The sequence below is a fragment of the Nuphar pumila genome, chromosome 2, assembly GCF_984573655.1.
Source record: "Nuphar pumila chromosome 2, dmNupPumi1.hap1.1, whole genome shotgun sequence".
NCBI classification, from domain to species: domain Eukaryota; kingdom Viridiplantae; phylum Streptophyta; class Magnoliopsida; order Nymphaeales; family Nymphaeaceae; genus Nuphar; species Nuphar pumila.
Genome location: NC_143250.1, coordinates 145,828,005 through 145,847,324, shown reverse-complemented (window position 1 = coordinate 145,847,324; position 19,320 = coordinate 145,828,005). Strand labels below are relative to the sequence as shown.

At 42.2% G+C, this 19,320-nt stretch overlaps 2 protein-coding genes across 2 annotated transcripts; one reads left to right on the top strand and one right to left on the bottom strand.

Moving 5' to 3' along the window:
• Nucleotides 1–975: 975 nt before the first annotated feature.
• Nucleotides 976–4,649, bottom strand: LOC149847498 (amidophosphoribosyltransferase, chloroplastic-like). The gene is made up of 2 exons (XM_089998446.1): nt 2,757–4,649; nt 976–1,225 (listed from the first exon to the last, which is right to left on the bottom strand). The coding sequence occupies exon 1, from the start codon at nt 4,592–4,594 to the stop codon at nt 2,891–2,893; it is 1,704 nt and encodes a 567-aa protein (XP_089854572.1). The 5' UTR covers nt 4,595–4,649; the 3' UTR covers nt 976–1,225; nt 2,757–2,890.
• An 8,329-nt stretch (nt 4,650–12,978) lies between these two features.
• LOC149847497 (uncharacterized) lies at nt 12,979–13,482 on the top strand. The gene has a single exon (XM_089994143.1). The coding sequence runs from the start codon at nt 12,979–12,981 to the stop codon at nt 13,480–13,482; it is 504 nt and encodes a 167-aa protein (XP_089850269.1).
• Nucleotides 13,483–19,320: the final 5,838 nt, after the last annotated feature.

The window sequence follows — 19,320 nt, the reverse complement described above, 5'->3', positions numbered from 1 at the left end:
AGTTGTTTCCTTGATGGTTAGGGTGTTAACTTTTTTTCTTATTCTAGCTAGCTTTTAGTATATATAAATTTTCTATCATAATAATCACCACACACAATGTGGTGTAAGGTGTATCATCCGTGCATTGATTTGAGAGTTCAGGGATTGAAGCTCACTATATCATAACCCTTTATTGGTAAAAAAATTATTGGGACAATAGTCAAAGCTTGGCTCGAGCTTGAAACTGAGTCGAGTCTGATAATTGATGTTCAAGCTCGGCAGCTCGGCTCCGAACTTGAACACAGGCCTTTTGAAGCAAGCTGAGTTCAAACAGCCCAGGCTCGGCTCGAGCTGGTGCCTAGTGATGCACCCTGAACCGGATCCAGTATGATGATGGATAGAAGCATAATGTGATGGATGATATTGAGGACGGATCCAGGATAAGAAAGCTTGATCCAAGAGCCTCCTTCCACCGAAACAAAGTCACCACACCCCCCCTTCCACTGGAAGGGATTCCGCTGAAGGGGGTTGGGTCCGGTTGACTTTGGAGCACTACTTCTGCAAGGAAAGAGAGCCAGCTGTTTGCGTTGCCATGGTGGAGCTACGAAAACGCTTCATTCCCTGTGTGTTTCCCAGCGTGGTTGGTAGGAGCTGTCAGTCCACTTTTCCTTGTGGTGGGACGTTGCAGGTTCAAACCCCAGTGGTATGTTAATAATAATAATAACCGGTAGGGGTCAGTCTAACCCCAGCTTGCCTTTCAAAAAAACAATAGTAATATGCCTTTCACTTTGACATCTCATAAGCCTGAATTTAGCACTATAAGAGACAAAGAAGAGATAAAGAGTGCGCCATGCGAGTTATACCAAATCTCCCATCGTTATGGCATTTTATAGACACAAAACTGAACTCGCATTGAAAAGTATAATCAGAACAATAACGGCTGAAAAACTAGCAACCACTGAAAAAACATACCAGTGAAATAATTGAAAATTGATAGAAACAAAGATGTCATCCATGTATTATTATTATTTTAAGAAAAACAATGGGATCATTTCAATACTTGATAAAATAAAAAACCAATCAACATAAACTTGTCAATAGATCAGAACATATGGCCATGGAGAAATACCCAAATGATGATTACCAATTCTTTCAAAATTCACAAGTTAAAGGTTGAAAAGTCCGAAGGAAAGAAATCAACATATTGGCGTACCTCTGATATACATCCATATTACAACCCCTGAACCTGAGAATATAAACAGAATCATAAATAGAATAGTTGAACGAGGCAAATTCCACTCAACTCTTGGCTAGAGGACTTTGTCAAGATGGGTCCTTAGTTGCTCATAGTCCTGAAAAATATTAACAAATCGTAACCCACAAAAAGGTTTCACTCATCCCCTGTGTCATTCCTATCTTCATACCTTAATTTCATGGATGCAAGTTGTTTTTATCAGATCAAATCCTACATCATTCATTTAGTGAAGATCAACATTTAAATTGCCTAAGTCCGACTCCTGAAGGAGTTTTTGGTGATTCAAAAATCAACCGTTGACAAAAAACAAAATTTTGTAATTTAAAAAATGATATTTTTTCATTGAAAAAAATACGGCCCAGGAGTCAATTCTTACTGAATCAACCATGCTGAATCTATCTATAAGGTCAGATTTGATCAAACCAACTTGCATCATAAAATCTAAGAGGGGTATGGATAGGTAATGAGTGGAACTGAACTCTGTAACCCATGACAAAGTTTGACAATCAACTTTTCTTTTATTTGCCCTTTTACTGCACATCAAAGACCTAGTTGGACTCAAGAAGCCTCTTTTGAGCTAATCTCAAGTCCACCGGTTCTCTCAGTGAGTGACTGCAGATCTAGATTCTAGAACTAGTCTCTGTGACCACTGACCAGCAATCAATTTCAAACTTTCTCGAGAGCCAAACTAGAGTTTACAAAAGAGATAAAGGGCACGTTTGAAAGCGAGAAAATAGTAACAAAATGCAAGTAGAGAAGAAAAAATAACAAACTTTTCAACCATTCCAAACAAGAGAAAAATTTTGAAACAAATTTTTTTTCTAAAAAGTGTGATTTTTTATAGAAAAAATTCCTCCACCTACTGGGTGAAGAAATTTTCACTATCTATTTGGTTTTTTAGTAGGGCAACCATTTACCCACAACCCATGGGATGCCACCTGCCACAAAAGAGATAAAGGGCACGTTTGAAAGCGAGAAAATAGTAACAAAATGCAAGTAGAGAAGAAAAAATAACAAACTTTTCAACCATTCCAAACAAGAGAAAAATTTTGAAACAAAATTTTTTTCTAAAAAGTGTGATTTTTTATAGAAAAAATTCCTCCACCTACTGGGTGAAGAAATTTTCACAATCTATTTGGTTTTTTAGTAGGGCAACCATTTACCCACAACCCATGGGATGCCACCTGCCACAAAAAGAGCTTCCTCTATCTTCATCTTCCTTCCATCCACCACCATTTCCATCTCTATCTCTCTCATTTTTTTCACATTTTTCATTAGGTTTTTCTCATACTACACAAACAAGTGAAAAAATCATTTAGAAAAGTTATCATATCAAAACTTCTCATAGGCATTTTTTTTCCTGTGAGAAATTTTCTTGCTTCCAACAGCAGCCTGAAGTATAAATTATATTCCACGTTCCTTAGACAAAATCAAATCTACTTCCCAGACTCTGTAAATGAAAATGAAACAGAAAAGAACAGAAAAACAAAATTGTGCAGCAATGGAAGAGATGAAGACTCACCACCTCTTCGATTTATACAATATCAATAAACTAGCTTATAGCAGATGGAGCAAGCTATGCCGAATCCATTTGAAACCCACCGATCATCCCACCACAAACCTCGTTTCTACTTTCTGAAAACCATCACCACCATACTAATTCAACTCTACGGGCTCCGCATTGTCCACCCTGTTCTCCCTCGCCTTCCACGGATCAACCGGATAATCCAGCGAGAAACAAGCATAGCAGAACCCCGAGCTCTCCTTGCCCAGCAATTTTCTCAAGTTCTCCAGCTTCAGATACGCGAGCGAATCCGCACCTATGAACTCCCTCACTTTCTCCACGCTCATCCTGTTCGAGATCAGCTCCTCGGATTCCGGCGTGTCTACGCCATAGTAGCAAGACCCAACGATGGGCGGGCTTGCGATCCTCATGTGGACCTCCTTCGCGCCCGCCTCCTTGAGGAGCCGAACGATCTTCGTAGACGTCGTCCCTCTCACGATGGAATCGTCGACGACCACCACCCTCTTCCCCTCGAGCACCGCCCTCACGGGCGCGAGCTTTAGCTTCACCCCGAAATCCCTAATCTTCTGCGACGGCTCGATGAACGTCCTCCCCACGTAGTGCGACCTGATCAAGCCCTGCTGAAACGGCACACCGGCCTCCGCAGCGTACCCGAGTGCGGCCACCACGCCAGAGTCCGGCACTGCGATCACCATGTCGCACTCGACGGGGTCCTCCACGGCGAGCGCCCGCCCGAAATTGTACCGCGAATTGTAGACGGACCGCCCGAAGACGACGGAGTTCGGCAGGGAGAAGTATATGAGCTCAAAGACGCAAGCTTTCCGCTCCTTGTTAGGGAGGAGGCACATCGTCTTCATGGAGAAACCGTTTCCGTTTCCGTTGCCGTCCCTTTCGGGCTCGACGACAACGATCTCGCCGGGGTTCACCTCGCGCTCGAAGGTGGCATCGATGAGGTCGAGAGCGCAGGTCTCGGAGGCGAAGACGACCGCCCCGTTGCTCCTCCGGCCCATGACGAGTGGGCGAAAGCCGTGGGGGTCCCGGACGGCGACGAGCTTGTCCTCAGTGAGGAAGACGAGCGAGTAGGCGCCCTCCAGCTGCTCGCAGGCGTTCACAATCCGGGCCTCGAAAGGCCGGTCCTTCGAGAACGCTATCAGGTGGAGGATGACCTCCGTGTCGGAGGAGGTGTTGAAGATGGAGCCCCTCCGCTCGAGCGCGTTCCGGAGGGCGCGGTAGTTCACGATGTTGCCGTTGTGAGCGACGCCGACGGTGCCGAAGTAGTAGCCGTAGACGAAGGGCTGCACGTTCTTCAGCTTCGACGAACCCGCCGTCGAGTACCGGACGTGGCCGATCGCCGAGTCGCCGACGAGCTGCCGGAGCTTCGCGTCGTCGAAGACTTCCGTCACGAGGCCGAGGCCTATGATCGTGACCGCCGCCGGCCGCCGGCCCGCCGTGGCGGAAGACATGGAGACGATGCCTGCGCCCTCCTGGCCCCGGTGCTGCAGCGAGTGGAGGGCGAGGTAGCAGAGGCGAGCCGCCTCCGGGTCGCCGAAGATCCCGACGACGCCGCACTCATCGTGCGGATGATCGTCTCCGGAGTCCGGACAAGCCGCCCGTTCCAGGCCGCCGAACAGGGAGAAGCCTTCGCCGGGATCCGGCGACGAGGTTTTGGAGCAGGAGACGGAGAGGGGCGAGGGTTTAGGGTTTTGGGAGGAAGAGAAGAAGCAGGGTTTCGGCGACAAGGAGGGAGGAGGGAAGAAGAAAGGGCAGAACGGGGATTTCTTTAAAGATTGGGAGCGGGGGATTAGGGTTAGGGTTTCGAGCGGGAGCTTCGCCATTGTTGCAGAGCCGAGGAAGAAGACGAAGATTTTTTTCTCTTTCTTTGGGATTGTTCTTCGTAGGAACTAGGAACCGTTTCGCCCTTATTTATAAAAACTTAGTGAGACGTCCATCTCGAGATGGACGGACAAAATAGCGCAGTTTGGTCTGAGCCGCTTTACATTTTTCAAGAAAAATACGTTTCCCAATATTTAATGGGTTTAAAAGATGGTGAGGACGTATTGTTTACTATAAATGACTAATCTGTCCCTCCGTTCTTGGATCTAGAGGAATCAATACTAATTACTAAGGTCCGGGAATCAATGATAATTGATCGGATCTGGACCACTATAATGATCATGGGTTACGGTATGGTTTGGATACATCTCGGAGCTCTCTAATTCTCCCATGCTGAGGCTTTTTTATTTCAGGATACCTAGCAGATCCAAATCCATTTTGTTAAGATCTTGGGATTAGGAGCCTCTTATAGATCCAATTGGATAAATGGTTGGATTTGCTATGAGCCACATGAATCCAAATCCAAAGAGGTTCCCCAAACCCAAATCATTCCCGGTTACTGCTAAGCAACTGGATTTATTGTGGGATTAATGTATTTGGGTCAAGTCGCTCTAGATCTCTCCGGTGGCCCACCTCTGAAAGCCATAGACACACCCACGGGCCAGCGGGGTTTGATCTCGCGCCTTCACCTCCGCACCCTTACTGAATCATAAACCCTAGGGTGCATTTGAATGCCACCAACATACAATTTTTGTTAGGGCTGAACAATGATGGGCAGGCCGGGCTGCCAATTACTGGACCGGCTTGATTGGGTTGATAATTTGATCTCTGACCGTGTGGCTGTTGAATGAGCCGGGCAGTGGCTTGGTTAAGGAAACCCATCGGAGCCTTAGTGAAAGCTTGAACCTGGAAAGACCAGGCTCGGTGTTGCTCAGGTTTGGGTCAGGCTTGAGCCCAATACAAAGCCCATGGCCTTCCCATCGAATCTATTGACATAATTTGGATCGGGCCGGCTGAGTGGAGCTAGGTTGTGAGCTATCTTCAGTTCACATTATTACTCTACTCATTTCTTCGACTGTGCATGGGTTTTCTTAAGAGAAATTTAATAAATACACAAAAATAGAGATCCAAAATGGATCTGTTTTGGTAATCACCTGGCAAGTATTCAAACATCAATGAAAGTGATTCTTCTCTCATTTTTTTGCTGGAACTGTTTAGGTTACTATTTAATTAATTAGGTGTAGAACATGATTATTCAGATTACTATTTAGGTAATCAGGTTTAGTCACCAATAATATATATATAATTTGGTGGGTATGGTTCGTGTAATCTTAATAGGATCCAGGTATGGCTTTTCTTATGATAGGTCCGATTGAACCTGGGTTTGGATCCGATACTATCATCTCAAATCAATTCTGGGTCTGGTTTCAACTGGGTCCGAACCAAACCCGACCCGTTGACACCCCTCAGGGGTCAGGGCCTTATGTCCAACTCTAATCCTTGTATTGTTTGGCAAGAGACTTGTGCTGAGATCTAAGGTAAACAAACACGTTATCTAAAATCCATCCCAAAATCTAGATTTTATATTCACAATTTGATAAGAGATTCACATATAACCAGTGATACATACATCAAAATATTCAAAACACACCCCCACAAAACTTAAAAGTAAAGGATTAATTTTTGAAAATTGATCTTAAAAAGCTGTGGACCTTTTGGATTCCTTACTATGAAGGGCCGCCTTACATTCCCAACCTTATCAAGGAGATTCCTCCACCTTTCAAAGTGGAATCTTTTTGTGATTCAAGTACAACCATAGATATCTTAGCTTCAGATATTATATACATTGAAGCCAACCTGGGGTTGGTCCGACCCCGACCAGTTACACAACATACCATTGGGTTTTGAATTTATAACTTCCCAACACATGGTGGACATACACTAACAGCTCCTACCAAACCAGTGGACATTGATTTTATATATATATATATATATATATATATATATATATATATATATATATATATATATATATATATATATGCTAAACGAATATTTTTGGATGTTTTTTGTTTTATTTTTAAATTCTTACCACATAAATGTGATCTGTGTACTTGATTTTATAGGATTAAGCTCTTGGATGATTTGATTCCAACATGTGGGTGTTTTTTTTTAAAGTTTGAAAAATTAATGATCCAAAATCTTTGTGATTTTTTAAGGCTCAAAATATTAGTTTTTTCATCAAAAGCACATGTTCTGGGTGTTGATGAGGTTGGAATCATAAAAAAACACCAGAAAAGCTCATTTAGCACGTGCACTTCACACACACACATTATATATATATATATATATATATATATATATATATATATATATATATATATATATATATATATATATATATATATATATATATATATATAGAGAGAGAGAGAGAGAGAGAGAGAGAGAGAGAGAGAGAGATTTATAACTAATTAACCCCTAGTATGCAATAGACCCACATGGGTCCAACATTGATTAATCCACTCACAAGCACATCCATAATTGGGCTTTTGAGAATGTTGTGGTCCAGGCCCCATGCGAAGCTGCATCTTCTTCTGAAGGTTGGCTTCAATTATCAATCTCCAAAGATGAGTGGTGGAAATATTGAACCTATCCAAGATGCATGAGAATGATAATCATGTAATTGCTAAGATGCATGCATTGAATGGATCTGATCATGGATAGATTAGATTCTGCTTGGAATTGTGTTAAGAAAGTGACTCTACAGGTTTGAATGTAAAACCCTGAAAATTCGAGTAATTTCAATAAATAAATAAGAATGATTTCAGTTGCTTAATATTAGAATACAATAACGATGTGATTCGGACCTTCCGGGAAATAGACTTCATGTTCAAGTAAGAATGCTTCAGAATGCCACACTTGCTTTAAAAAAATTTACGTAATAAAGAAGATAACAAGCAATGAAATAGCATTGTGGTGGAGCACAATTTCAGACGTGATGATGTCCCAAGTTTGAATCCCCTGGGTGCTAGAAAGTCACCTCTTAGGAAAGAGAACCTCGGTTCAAATCCACCTATGGGCCAAGAATACATTTTTGCTAAAAATGACTATGATTAAAAATTTATTTGAGTTTTGAAATTCGAAATGAACCATAAAACACTCATTTAAGATAGTCTTAAATTAAGAAATTTCATTTTTTTAGAAGGAGGGCTGAGTAGATGGCCAAGGTTGGAAACCCATCCGTTTGGAATGGGAAAGGCCCATTCCGCGACTTTTTAAATGGGCAGTTATATCCCATAATGGGCCTCCTATAAATTTAAGATGGGGGGAGTTAGAAGGCCTTTATTATGAGGGAGGTTACTTAGGGAAGGAGGAAAAAAAAAAGAAAAAACAAAAATATTGGGAATTTACAAAATCGAGTTTCATTGAAACTCTTCCCCTTTCTCTCTCAATCTTCCCCTCTCAGCCTAGCCATGTGACCTGATCCTCTTTTTGCTTTCACACCACCATTGTTCTCAGCAAGAAGCTTGCATGAGAGTACCTGACGTTCATGAGGAAGAAGAGTAACCTATGGTCAGATTTTATACCAAGAGGTAGGGGTACCTTTCTGTATTTCTGTGTGTAGCATAGTGTGAATCATATTCCTAGATCTCCATGCAAGGATCGTATAATGGATTCCATGACTGAGTATGTCTTTAGCATTTTTTTTTCTTTTATTATCTTTAGATCGATGTTGCGCAATCTTTGCAAGAGTTTCAGGCATGAGGACTGCCACACGATTACTCGGCTGGCCGTGGTGATGGTGACGAACCGTGGGAACGGTATCGTCGGTATATTGTGATTCGGCCCCCTTGGATTTCGTATCACTTCTAATATGATGACACAAGGGTCGGCTATACCGACCTGTGTGTCTCGTATTAGGGGCATACCTTCACCTATGACTGAACCGTATGTGAATGGCGGAGGTATCACCAGACCTTAGTATGCTAAATCGGATGGCCTGAGACTGCTTCATAGAAGAATAATCGGTTGCCTGTGTGGAATGGCTAATCTGTGTCACAAACTAAACCTAGATAACAAAAAAAAAAGAATATATGTATACAGTTAAAATATTCAACATAAGGAATAAGAAAAAAAAAGAGAAATTTTGGAGTTAACGAAGATTGGAACACCTTGTTCAGACCTGAACCGCGATGTCGATCGGACTGTGGCGTGTCACTGCATTTGAGCCACATCTTGGGGTCTTGTCCCACTCATGTGGTGCATCAGACGTTCCCCTCTAGACCATGAACTGATTGGGACCGGTCTGTTTGGGGCCAGGTTCCACAAACCGAGCCAATCACTGTGACCTGAACCTCTCGGATGCGGCCAGTGATGGGTGACAGTCGGCCAAACTGACCGGACATTTAGGCTGGTCCTCATGCCAGCTGGTGTCGTGGTGGATGTTGCACTGCTGCAAGCCGCATGGAACGACTCCCTGCTGCATTGTGGACCTGACAAGAGGGTGGTCTGGTGTAACCGGGTTCAGCAGACCCGAACCCACTGTTATGACTCAACCAGCAGATTGGTCTTTATGGTTGCGGTCTTTCTCGATGGAAAGAGGACTGTTTGGATGTTGTGCAAGCCCACCGTAAGACTCACTATGAGTCTGTCCTACTACTGAATCGTGAGAAATATGATAATGACAATCTAGCTTAGGACTGAACCTACCGACTTTGTTTTGTCTTAGTGTTACACTCACGGTGGAACCTATTGACTTGCATTTGGGTGCAGAGTAAGTGTGCACCACATCAGTCGGTTATAAAGCACTTGATTATGGGTTGAGACCCGTGGTGAGGTCATAGCATGAGATAGGCATCCTATAGTAATTTAGAACATCATGACATGGATATGGATACCGGGTCCTCCGTAAGATAACACTTGAACATAAATGAAATAATGAACAATATAATGATAGAACTGGGTATACCGAAAAAAGGAGAGGAGTATATGTTACTGGTTTCATTGGGTTTCTGGGTACACCAAGACAGTGTATGTTACCTGATTCCCGTGTTTTGGGTACACTGGATTTCAGTGTATGTTACTAGACCCATGGCCCACTTTGGAGAAAGTGGGTGGTACAGACTCTATGGGACATTCCTGTGTTGTGAGAGCGAGGCATCTCACCCGGTCCCCCGTCCTCGAAGTTAAAGGACCAGGACTACCAGTGAGTCCTAGGTGGTAGGTCTGAGTCTTCTACAAAAGAGTTGTGGGTGCATTCAATGTTAGTACTTGCCAATTGGGGATATCTCTCAGTCAAACACCATGCCCATTTTGGGTATCCGTACGGCTAGTTATACAGGGTATGATATAATGGACCCCGTATAATTCAGTTAGCTACAATGTTGAATGTTGTGCGTACCCACAGGGTTAAGAATGAAACAAAGAAATAAGAACCATAAAAATGGTCCTGTCAAATGAAAAGATAAGATTTCTAATAGAACAAAACTTAGAAACTGAGCTTATAGGATTTCCCACATAACCTCTCAAATTAGTTATGGTGCATATCTGTAAAAACAAAAAAGTACATTGAATGATCATTGAATTTTATGTCAAATTAGGTTACTCAAACGGGGTTAGTATGATTCCTTTGTGTTTTACTATTTTTTAGGTGAAACTACAAATGAACTATCTGAGTGAGAGCAGTGACTTCGTCGGGGGCGGTCTGGTACTAGTACTTTTCTACTTGATGTTTTCTGGATATTTGGACTTATAATGTAATAAACTCTGATATGATGGAATAAGATTTGACTTTGATGTGGCTCTCCATTTTGTTTATCTGAATGTTTTTTTAAATATATATATATATATATATATATATATATATGTATGTATTATTTAATTTTCATGTTGCGCAATCTTTGCAAGAGTTTCAGTCATGAGGACTGCCACACGGTTACTCGGCTGGCCGTGGTGATGGTGACAAACCGTGGGAACGGTATCGTCGGTATATTGCGATTCGGCCCCCTTGGATTTCGTATCACTTCTAATATGATGACACAAGGGTCGGCTATACCGACCTGTGTGTCTCGTATTAGGGGCATACCTTCACCTATGACTGAACCGTATGTGAATGGCGGAGGTATCACCAGACCTTGGTCTGCTAAATCGGATGGCCTGAGACTGCTTCATAGAAGAATAATCGGTTGCCTGTGTAGAATGGCTAATCTGTGTCACAAACTAAACCTAGATAACAAAAAAAAAGAATATATGTATACAGTTAAAATATTCAACATAAGGAATAAGAAAAAAAAAGAGAAATTTTGGAGTTAACGAAGACTGGAACACCTTGTTCAGACCTGAACCGCGATGTCGATCGGACTGTGACGTGTCGCTGCATTTGAGCCACATCTTGGGGTCTTGTCCCACTCATGTGGTGCATCAGACGTTTCCCTCTAGACCAAGAACTGATTGAGACCGGTCTGTTTGGGGCCAGGTTCCACAAACCGAGCCCATCACTGTGACCTGAACCTCTCCGATGCGGCCAGTGATGGGTGACGGTCGGCCAAACTGATCGGACATTTAGGCTGGTCCTCATGCCAGCTGGTATCGTGGTGGATGTTGCACTGCTGCAAGCCGCATGGAACGACTCCCTGCTGCATTGTGGACCTGACAAGAGGGTGGTCTGATGTAACCGGGTTCAGCAGACCCGAACCCACTGTTATGACTCAACCAGCAGATTGGTCTTTATGGTTGCGGTCTTTCTCGATGGAAAGAGGACTGTTTGGATGCTGCGCAACCCCACCGTAAGAATCACTATGAGACTGTCCTACTACTGAATCATGAGAAATATGATAATGACAATCTAGCTTAGTGTTGAACCTACCGACTTTGTTTTGTCTTAGTGTTACACTCACGGTGGAACCTATTGACTTGCATTTGGGTGCGGAGTAAGTGCGCACCACATCAGTCGGTTATAAAGCACTTGATTATGGGTTGAGACCCGTGGTGAGGTCATAGCATGAGATAGGCATCCTATAGTAATTTAGAACATCATGACATGGATATGGATACCGGGTCCTCCGTAAGATAACACTTGAACATAAATGAAATAATGAACAATATAATGATGGAACTGGGTATACCAAAAAAAGGAGAGGAGTATATGTTACTGGTTTCATTGGGTTTCTGGGTACACCAAGACAGTGTATGTTACTGAATTCCCGTGTTTTGGGTACACTGGATTTCAGTGTATGTTACTAGACCCATGACCCACTTTGGAGAAAGTGGGTGGTACACACTCTATGGGACATTCCTGTGTTGTGAGAGCGAGGCATCTCACCCGGTCCTTCATCCTCGAAGTTAAAGGAACAGGACTACCAGTGAGTCCTTAGGTGGTAGGTCTGAGTCTTCTATAAAAGAGTTGTGGGTGCATTCAATGTTAGTACTTGCCAATTGGGGATATCTCTCAGTCAAACACCGTGCCCCTTTTGGGTATCCGTACGACTAGTTATACGGGGTATGATATAATGGACCCCGTATAATTTGGTTAGCTACAATGTTGAATGTTGTGCGTACCCACAGGGTTAAGAATGAAACAAAGAAATAAGAACCATAAAAAGGGTCGTGTCAAATGAAAAGATAAGATTTCTAATAGAACATAACTTAGAAACTGAGCTTATAGGATTTCCCACATAACCTGTCAAATTAGTTATGGTGCATATCTGTAAAAACAAAAAAGTACATTGAATGATCATTGAATTTTATGTCAAATTAGGTTACTCATACGGGGTTAGTCTGATTCCTTTGTGGTTTACTATTTTTCAGGTGAAACTACAAATGAACTATTCGAGTGAGGGCAACAACTTCGTCGGGGGCGGTCATGGCACTACTACTTTTCTGCTTGATGTTTTCTGGATATTTGGACTTATAATGTAATAAACTCTGATGTGATGGAATAAGATTTGACTTTGATGTGGCTCTCCATTTTGTTTATCTGAATGTTCTTTTAAATATATATATATATATATATATATATATATTATTTAATTTTCATGAAAAATAAATAAAGCGTTAGAACTTTGGTATCAGAGCGGGACAAAAAAAATAGTAGTCATGACAACCTCGACGATCTGCCATCACTCTATAAGTATAAAAAACTCATAATCAAGTGTAAATATAGATAAACTAATACTACTTATTATGATTAGTATATTTTTACAAACATAAGTTATGTAGAATGATTATAATTTTTATATCCTTTTCTATGCCCAAATAGATGGCGTGGTCTAACAAGTGTAACGACATCTTGGAGACTTTGAACAATCTGGCGGGAGTGGTCGGCCAACAGGCTGCGGCCATACAACAAATGGGCACCAACTTACAATAGGTGGCCCAAGGCAAGATGAGTACGGGGGGAGGCATGTCCTATAAAAGGTTCATGGACATGGATCCACCTGCTTTCGTGGAGAATACTGACCTCAAAGCAGCAAAAACTTGGTTACGTGAAATAGAACGCATCTTTCGGGTGCTCGAGGTTCCTGTCGAATGCCAAGTGGACTTTGAAATATATCGTTTAAAGGAACATGCGGAGAAGTGGTGGGAAACCACCCATACCGTGAAATTCCAGAACAGGCCGATGACGTGGACACAATTTGTGGAAGTGTTCAACAACACCTATTGCCCTAAGCATGAAAGGACCAAGAAAATGCAAGAATTTCTCGATTTGCAACAAGGAGAAAAATCATTGGTGGAATATATTACAAAGTTTTACATCCTGGAGCGGTATTGCCCTAATGTGTACACCATCGATGAAGATAGGGCGATGAAGTTTGCTCGAGGATTGAAGGCGGGACTCAGGAACCGTTTGTACACACGAGGGCCAAAAACCCTCGGCGAGGCCATCTAGGTTACCGAAACTTATATTGATTAGTAGAAACAATAGAAAAAGGGAAATTTCTAACCTACACTGGTGAATGTCACCAAAATAGGTTGCCACTCTGCTGGAAGATGACTGAAAAGAGGGGCAGAAATTTCAAAGGAACCGCCTTGGGGTGCAAAAGCTGGAATTCAAGAAGAGATTTGGTAAGAAGAAATTCAACCCACAAGCCAAAAAACAGAAGCATGATGGGGACAATAAGGCATGCCATACTCCAAATCAGCGATGTCAGAAGTGTAATCGCTTCCACCCTGGACAACTGTGTCCCCGGAAGACAGGCGGTTGTCTTTATTGCCGCAAACTGAGGCTGGGGCACTACATAAGAGAATGTCGTAAGAAGCAAGTGGACGATGCAAAGCGTGCCAATGGGGGTCAACAACAACAACAACAAGCACCGCCACCGCAACAACCAAATCAAAAGAAGATGGTTGGGAGAGTATATGCGACCTCAACGGAGCAACTTCAGAAGGGAAATTTGGTCCAAGGTACAGTTCTTGTTTCTGAACAAGTTGTATTAGTTTTATTTGACTGTGGTGCGACACATTCTTTCATAGCAGTAAATTTTGCAAAACAACTAGGAGCACCTACTGAATCACTAAATCATGAATTAGTGATATACAATCCTATAGGATTCAATGAGATATGTGTAAACTTCATGCCAAACATAAAAGTCATGTTAGGGGAACAAATATTGCCTGCAAACCTAATCCTACTTGATATGACCGAATATGTGGCGCCCCAAACCCCGACCTTTGAAAAATCCTTTGATTTTTTGAGGATTTTTTTTTTAAAGTTGAGATTGATTTTATGATAAACAACGGAAAGACAAAAGAAAGGGATAAATAAGGGTAAAAAAGGCCGCAAGTTTGAGCGGGCCACAACAACTGATACATATGCCTCATAAAGTCCAAAATGTACAAAACTCAAGTGTTCTAAATTTATAAAATAAGACAATATACATCAGTTCTCATAGTCTCTCAAAATGAGAGGAAAAGTCATCTCAAACCCCAAAACCCAAAACCCAAAAGGAGCCATAATTTGCAGCTAAGTGTGGGTCTCCAAGCCTCCAGACTGTGCACCATCACATCGCAGTTGTGCCTACTTATCACCTGCATCCCTATAAAACAGGGCCAGAACGCTTGCGAGTTGGTGAAGAACAACATCATATATCCATTTCTCAAGGAAAAAACATGTAGCATGGAAGCAAGTGAAGCATCAAATATATGTGCATGTGTCAAGTAAGTGCACGTACTACAGGTCTAAGTAACGAGGAAGTAACAAGTGCAACAGGCAGTAGTAACGAAATAAGGAACTAAACAACTACTGAACAACGACTAACTAAGTAGCAACAAGTAAGGCAGTACGAGAATGATAACAAAGTAAGCAAGTAAAGGAACTACTAAAGTAAGTTAGTTGTGATTGGTTAGTAATTATGTTTTTCTGATTACTCCTTCAGGTACGTGAAGGAACCTCGCATTCTGTGAGACATGCATCCTACGTCTGTTATTCAAAATTGAGTGTGGTAACCGGGAATGCTACATACCGAGTCAAACCTCATGCGGGCAGCCACAACTGAGAGAAAACCCATGCATAGGTAAATGATTGCAATCCATACTATTACAATAGTGAGGTACCTTAAAAGGTCACCTCGACCTCCCTAACTCTGAGTGACTGAAAGTAAAAGGACGCTACAGCTCCTATAAAAATACGTGTCGTAGTAACGACTAGTCACTCAGGGTTGTACCATCCACCCTCTCTAAGGTGAACCATTTTGTGAATGGAGCGCAACGGTTTATCTTTCTTAGTCTGGTTTGACAAGTCATACCTCCTTCTGAGGTATTTATGCCTCATAGTCCCCGCGGGATACGCAAACAAGAACTTAGCCTGCTCATTCACGTGCTCAGTCTTACACGGCCAACAAAGAGCACATCGCCTGTGAAGACGATAATAACACCATTTTATCTTTTTCGTTTCTAGGGTATAGACATGTGTGAGCTCACTCACGAACATGGGGCCATCGCCCAATGACTCCAGCTGAGTCGGAAAAAAACCACAACCAATGTATTGCTCATACCCTATGGTGTTCAAGTTTTTGTCATTCTTTATATCACACGTGTAATATGCACTTCGTGCACTCATCTATGCCTCAAGCACGAGACCAAAGTGTACCTCTCGAGGTACATACTAAATAGTACATGTGTCAAGATGTGTTATGTGCATATGTGAAGCTAAATGCCACATAATCTCAAGTCCTTCGCACAAGTAATGATACAGAGGCAAGATACATATGCATATCTATGAAAAATACATTTCAACAAGTGACAATGTGCGAGTGAGTGTACCAATTCACATTCTTAAGAGATATGCAAGTTTAATAGCAGAACATAATCAGGATTGCATGAACATCAAGCTATAACAAGTATCACATACTTGAGTACGAACAAAAATTATAGTTTTCCAAGCAAATGAACTCCAAATGTCATACATTGACAATTTTGCATGTCAGGACCATTTTCATAAGAAAGATTTGTGATTTAGACACACTCACGTGTTGAGATAGAAATCTAAAATATTCTCATATGTATGAGAATTACATTGGCATTTTCACGGTGGGTTGTCGTACTTGCAGAAACTAACGATGCCAAAATGATCTGTGCGATGAAAAAGGCCAAAACCCAAGACAAAGGGAATATGTGTGTATAAGAGTGGGCAGCGTACTGCTTGCCCAATAACTCGTACTAATGCTGCCAAGTTGGGACAGCGAAAGGACACAGGGTTTGCTCTGGGCCCACCACATATTCGATCACCCGAACGTGACCGCGAAAAGGCATCTAGGTGCTAACGAGCTAGAATACAACTCATGACCCAAGAGGCCACTCCGAACGATACACGGTTGTGCCAAGTGTCCAAACTGGGCCTGCTGGACAGCGAACACAGAGCACCTAATTCACTAGTTCTAGGCTTGTATCGAATTATTCTTTTGAAAGAATTTGTTCTATCATTCTTTCTATTTACTAGTTTTGTCGGTTGGCGACAAAAGCGGAACAATCAAGCTGGTAGACTAAGCACTAGTAGGACTATGCTAGGTCTGGTTCAGATAGGACCAGATTCAGCTCTGTCACCGAAGTGCTGGTCTGAACCGGGGGTTCGGTCTAGGTGGGTGCTGCGAGAGTCTAACCCGCAGAAGCTCACAACATAGAGAATGCTCGACGTTCCAATCAAAAGCATGACTAGACCACGAAGTTTGGCCCTTTGAACCAGACCCAAGGGGTCATAAGAGACCCTGGTCTGAACCTAAGGGTTCAGACCAGGCGCTGCACTCAGTGTGTAGCCTGGATCAGGGCCCAAAAGGGGCCGGTTAGACCACTCGGGTGCACTAGCACCCGACGCCTGCTACCGCGCCAAAGTGAAGGCCAAATGGGGGATGGGGTTTGCAGTCTAATCCTTTGGACCAGACCTAGGTTCAGCATGGACCCTGGTCTGAACCCACGTTCAGACCAGGTTGTTGCTAAAGGGCAGCAACCAACCATATGGCACCTGGTTGGCAAGGTAACCCGGGTGCGGTTAGCACCCGACAACCCACTATTGTGCCAGGGCCAAACGGAGGAGAGAGGAGCACGGGTCTGGTCCCCGGGACCAGACCTTAAGGTTTGACAAATCTTTAGTGGGTTCAGACCAGGCACTGTCATAAGACAGTGGGTCCTAAGCCAGGCGCCTAGGTCGGCAGGGCTACCCGGGTGCTGCTGGCACCCGGTGGCCTGCCGCGCGCTAAGAGGGGGAGACTACGACAAACTGGGTGCACTTGGCCGAGCTTTGCTCGGACCAGGGTGCACCTGGTTGGTTCTGTCCCGGTAAGGTATAGACCAACCAAACCCCCAACACTACAGAAAAATGACAAAAGAAAAGAAAATGTTGAAACCCCGTAATGCCATGAGAAAAAAAGTGGCTACGGGAGGTGCCATAGTTGGACTGGGCTACCTCCGAACCCAGCCCAACACTGCAGCCACCAAGGAGAGGATTTATAGATGCCCCAGCCACCCAAATCAATAGTGAGGAGGGTTGAGGAAAAAGGCTAGCTCAACAAAAAAAAATCGAAAAGGCTTTTGTGCGAGAAGCCAAAGATGCTACTCGGTTACATTCAAACACAATGATCAAAAGAAAACGCAATGTGTATCTTAGTTGAATAGCGTATCTTAGTTGAATAGAAACAACAAGAAGGAAAAACTCAAAAGTGCATTATAGCTGTATGTAATTTACAAAGGAGAAGGCACAAAGCATAACTACATTTTCGATAAAAAAAATGACAAACATGGGATGGAAGCAATGGCCTTAAAACTGAATGGACTTCGGTTGTCTGGAACCCCACTTCTTTCATGGAACGAAGGGGGGGGGGGGGGGGGGGGGAGACCAAAAAAAAAAAGAATGCACAAATTGCCAATGATACATCTAATCTGCCAAGAGCCATGCATACTGATCATGCATATATTTAGGGTTTATTTCATATTAAAATATGCATGATTTCATGAGAAAATGTATTGAAAACCCAATTTTATACTAGTTTTGAGTAAATGTGTTAAAATGATTAAAAAATAAAAAATGCTTGAAAATTAGCTTTATTTTGCAATTTAGTGTATATTTTAGTGATCATCATTAATATAGTAGTTTTAGGTTTTGAAATAATAAAAAAATTAGAATTAAAATAGAGTTAGTTTAGATTTTTGAAAAATATAGTCAAAATGAGGTGTTTTGTAAATAACTTTTTATAGGAGAGGTTTCAAAATAGAATTTTTAAAAAGAGAGAAAGACTTATGAAAAATGTTCAAAATTTATAAATATGCTACGTAGGGTTTGAGCTAACCATCTTCTCCCTTGCAAAGCCCCTCTATTCTTCCCCTTCCTCTCCTTCTCCCTCTTTTTCTCCTCTTTCCTCTTCCCTCTTTCCGGTGGAGTGTAATCCGGTGGCGGCGCAAACGGTGGAGGCCAAACCTCTTTTCTCAACCAAATCAAGGGTAAGAAATCCTTTTCTTTCCTTTTTTCTTCTTCTTCTCTATTTTTATCTTTTCTTCCTTTCTCAATTCCTATGTGTGTTTTTTGTGTTGTTTTCCTGTAGCTTACATTACAGAGCATTCATAGTGTTGTTTTCATTTCTCAATTCCTGTAGCCTAATCATTTTTCATTATAATAGCTTATATTAGCTTAGGATCCATCATCGTCAATAGTTTACAGCAACTTCAAATTGATCACTGCAAAGTAGTAGCATCAACATCAATTCGGTTTTTTTTTGCAAAAGCATCAACAATAGCAGAGGATAATATTTTGAAATCTGATCGTCTGTGTGTTTTCCATCGAGTGAAACTCGGTTTGCATCTGATTGTTTATCATTGTAGTTGATCAATTATAATCTGGATCATCTGATTGAAATCCGGTTTGGGAAAAGGATAATCGATCATCTGATCGATTATTAATTGATTTCTAGCGATTGGATATCCAAATCTGATTGATCGACTATCTGAGTTTGATCGATCAGATGTCTGGATTGATTACGGCCTATTGATTCCTATGTTGAGTTGTTTGAACTTAGATTGAGTAACTATTTGATTGTTGATCGACAGAACTCCGGTGATTATTATCTGATTTCGATCGATCAAAAAATTGGATCTCTGTCGAAATTCGTTTGATCATTGTTGCTGTTTGGATTTTCCATAGTTGGAATCTCGATCGATTGAATTTCAATAATCAACTATCTGAGTTTTGGTTGACGGTATTTGAACTCTGGCCTGCTGTTTACCGCATCTTTCAGTGAATGTT

Coding starts and splice junctions, on each gene's coding strand:
- LOC149847498 (XM_089998446.1), bottom strand. CDS start 4,594: ATGGCGAAGCTCCCGCTCGAAACCCTAACCCTAATCCCCCGCTCCCAA.
- LOC149847497 (XM_089994143.1), top strand. CDS start 12,979: ATGAGTACGGGGGGAGGCATGTCCTATAAAAGGTTCATGGACATGGAT.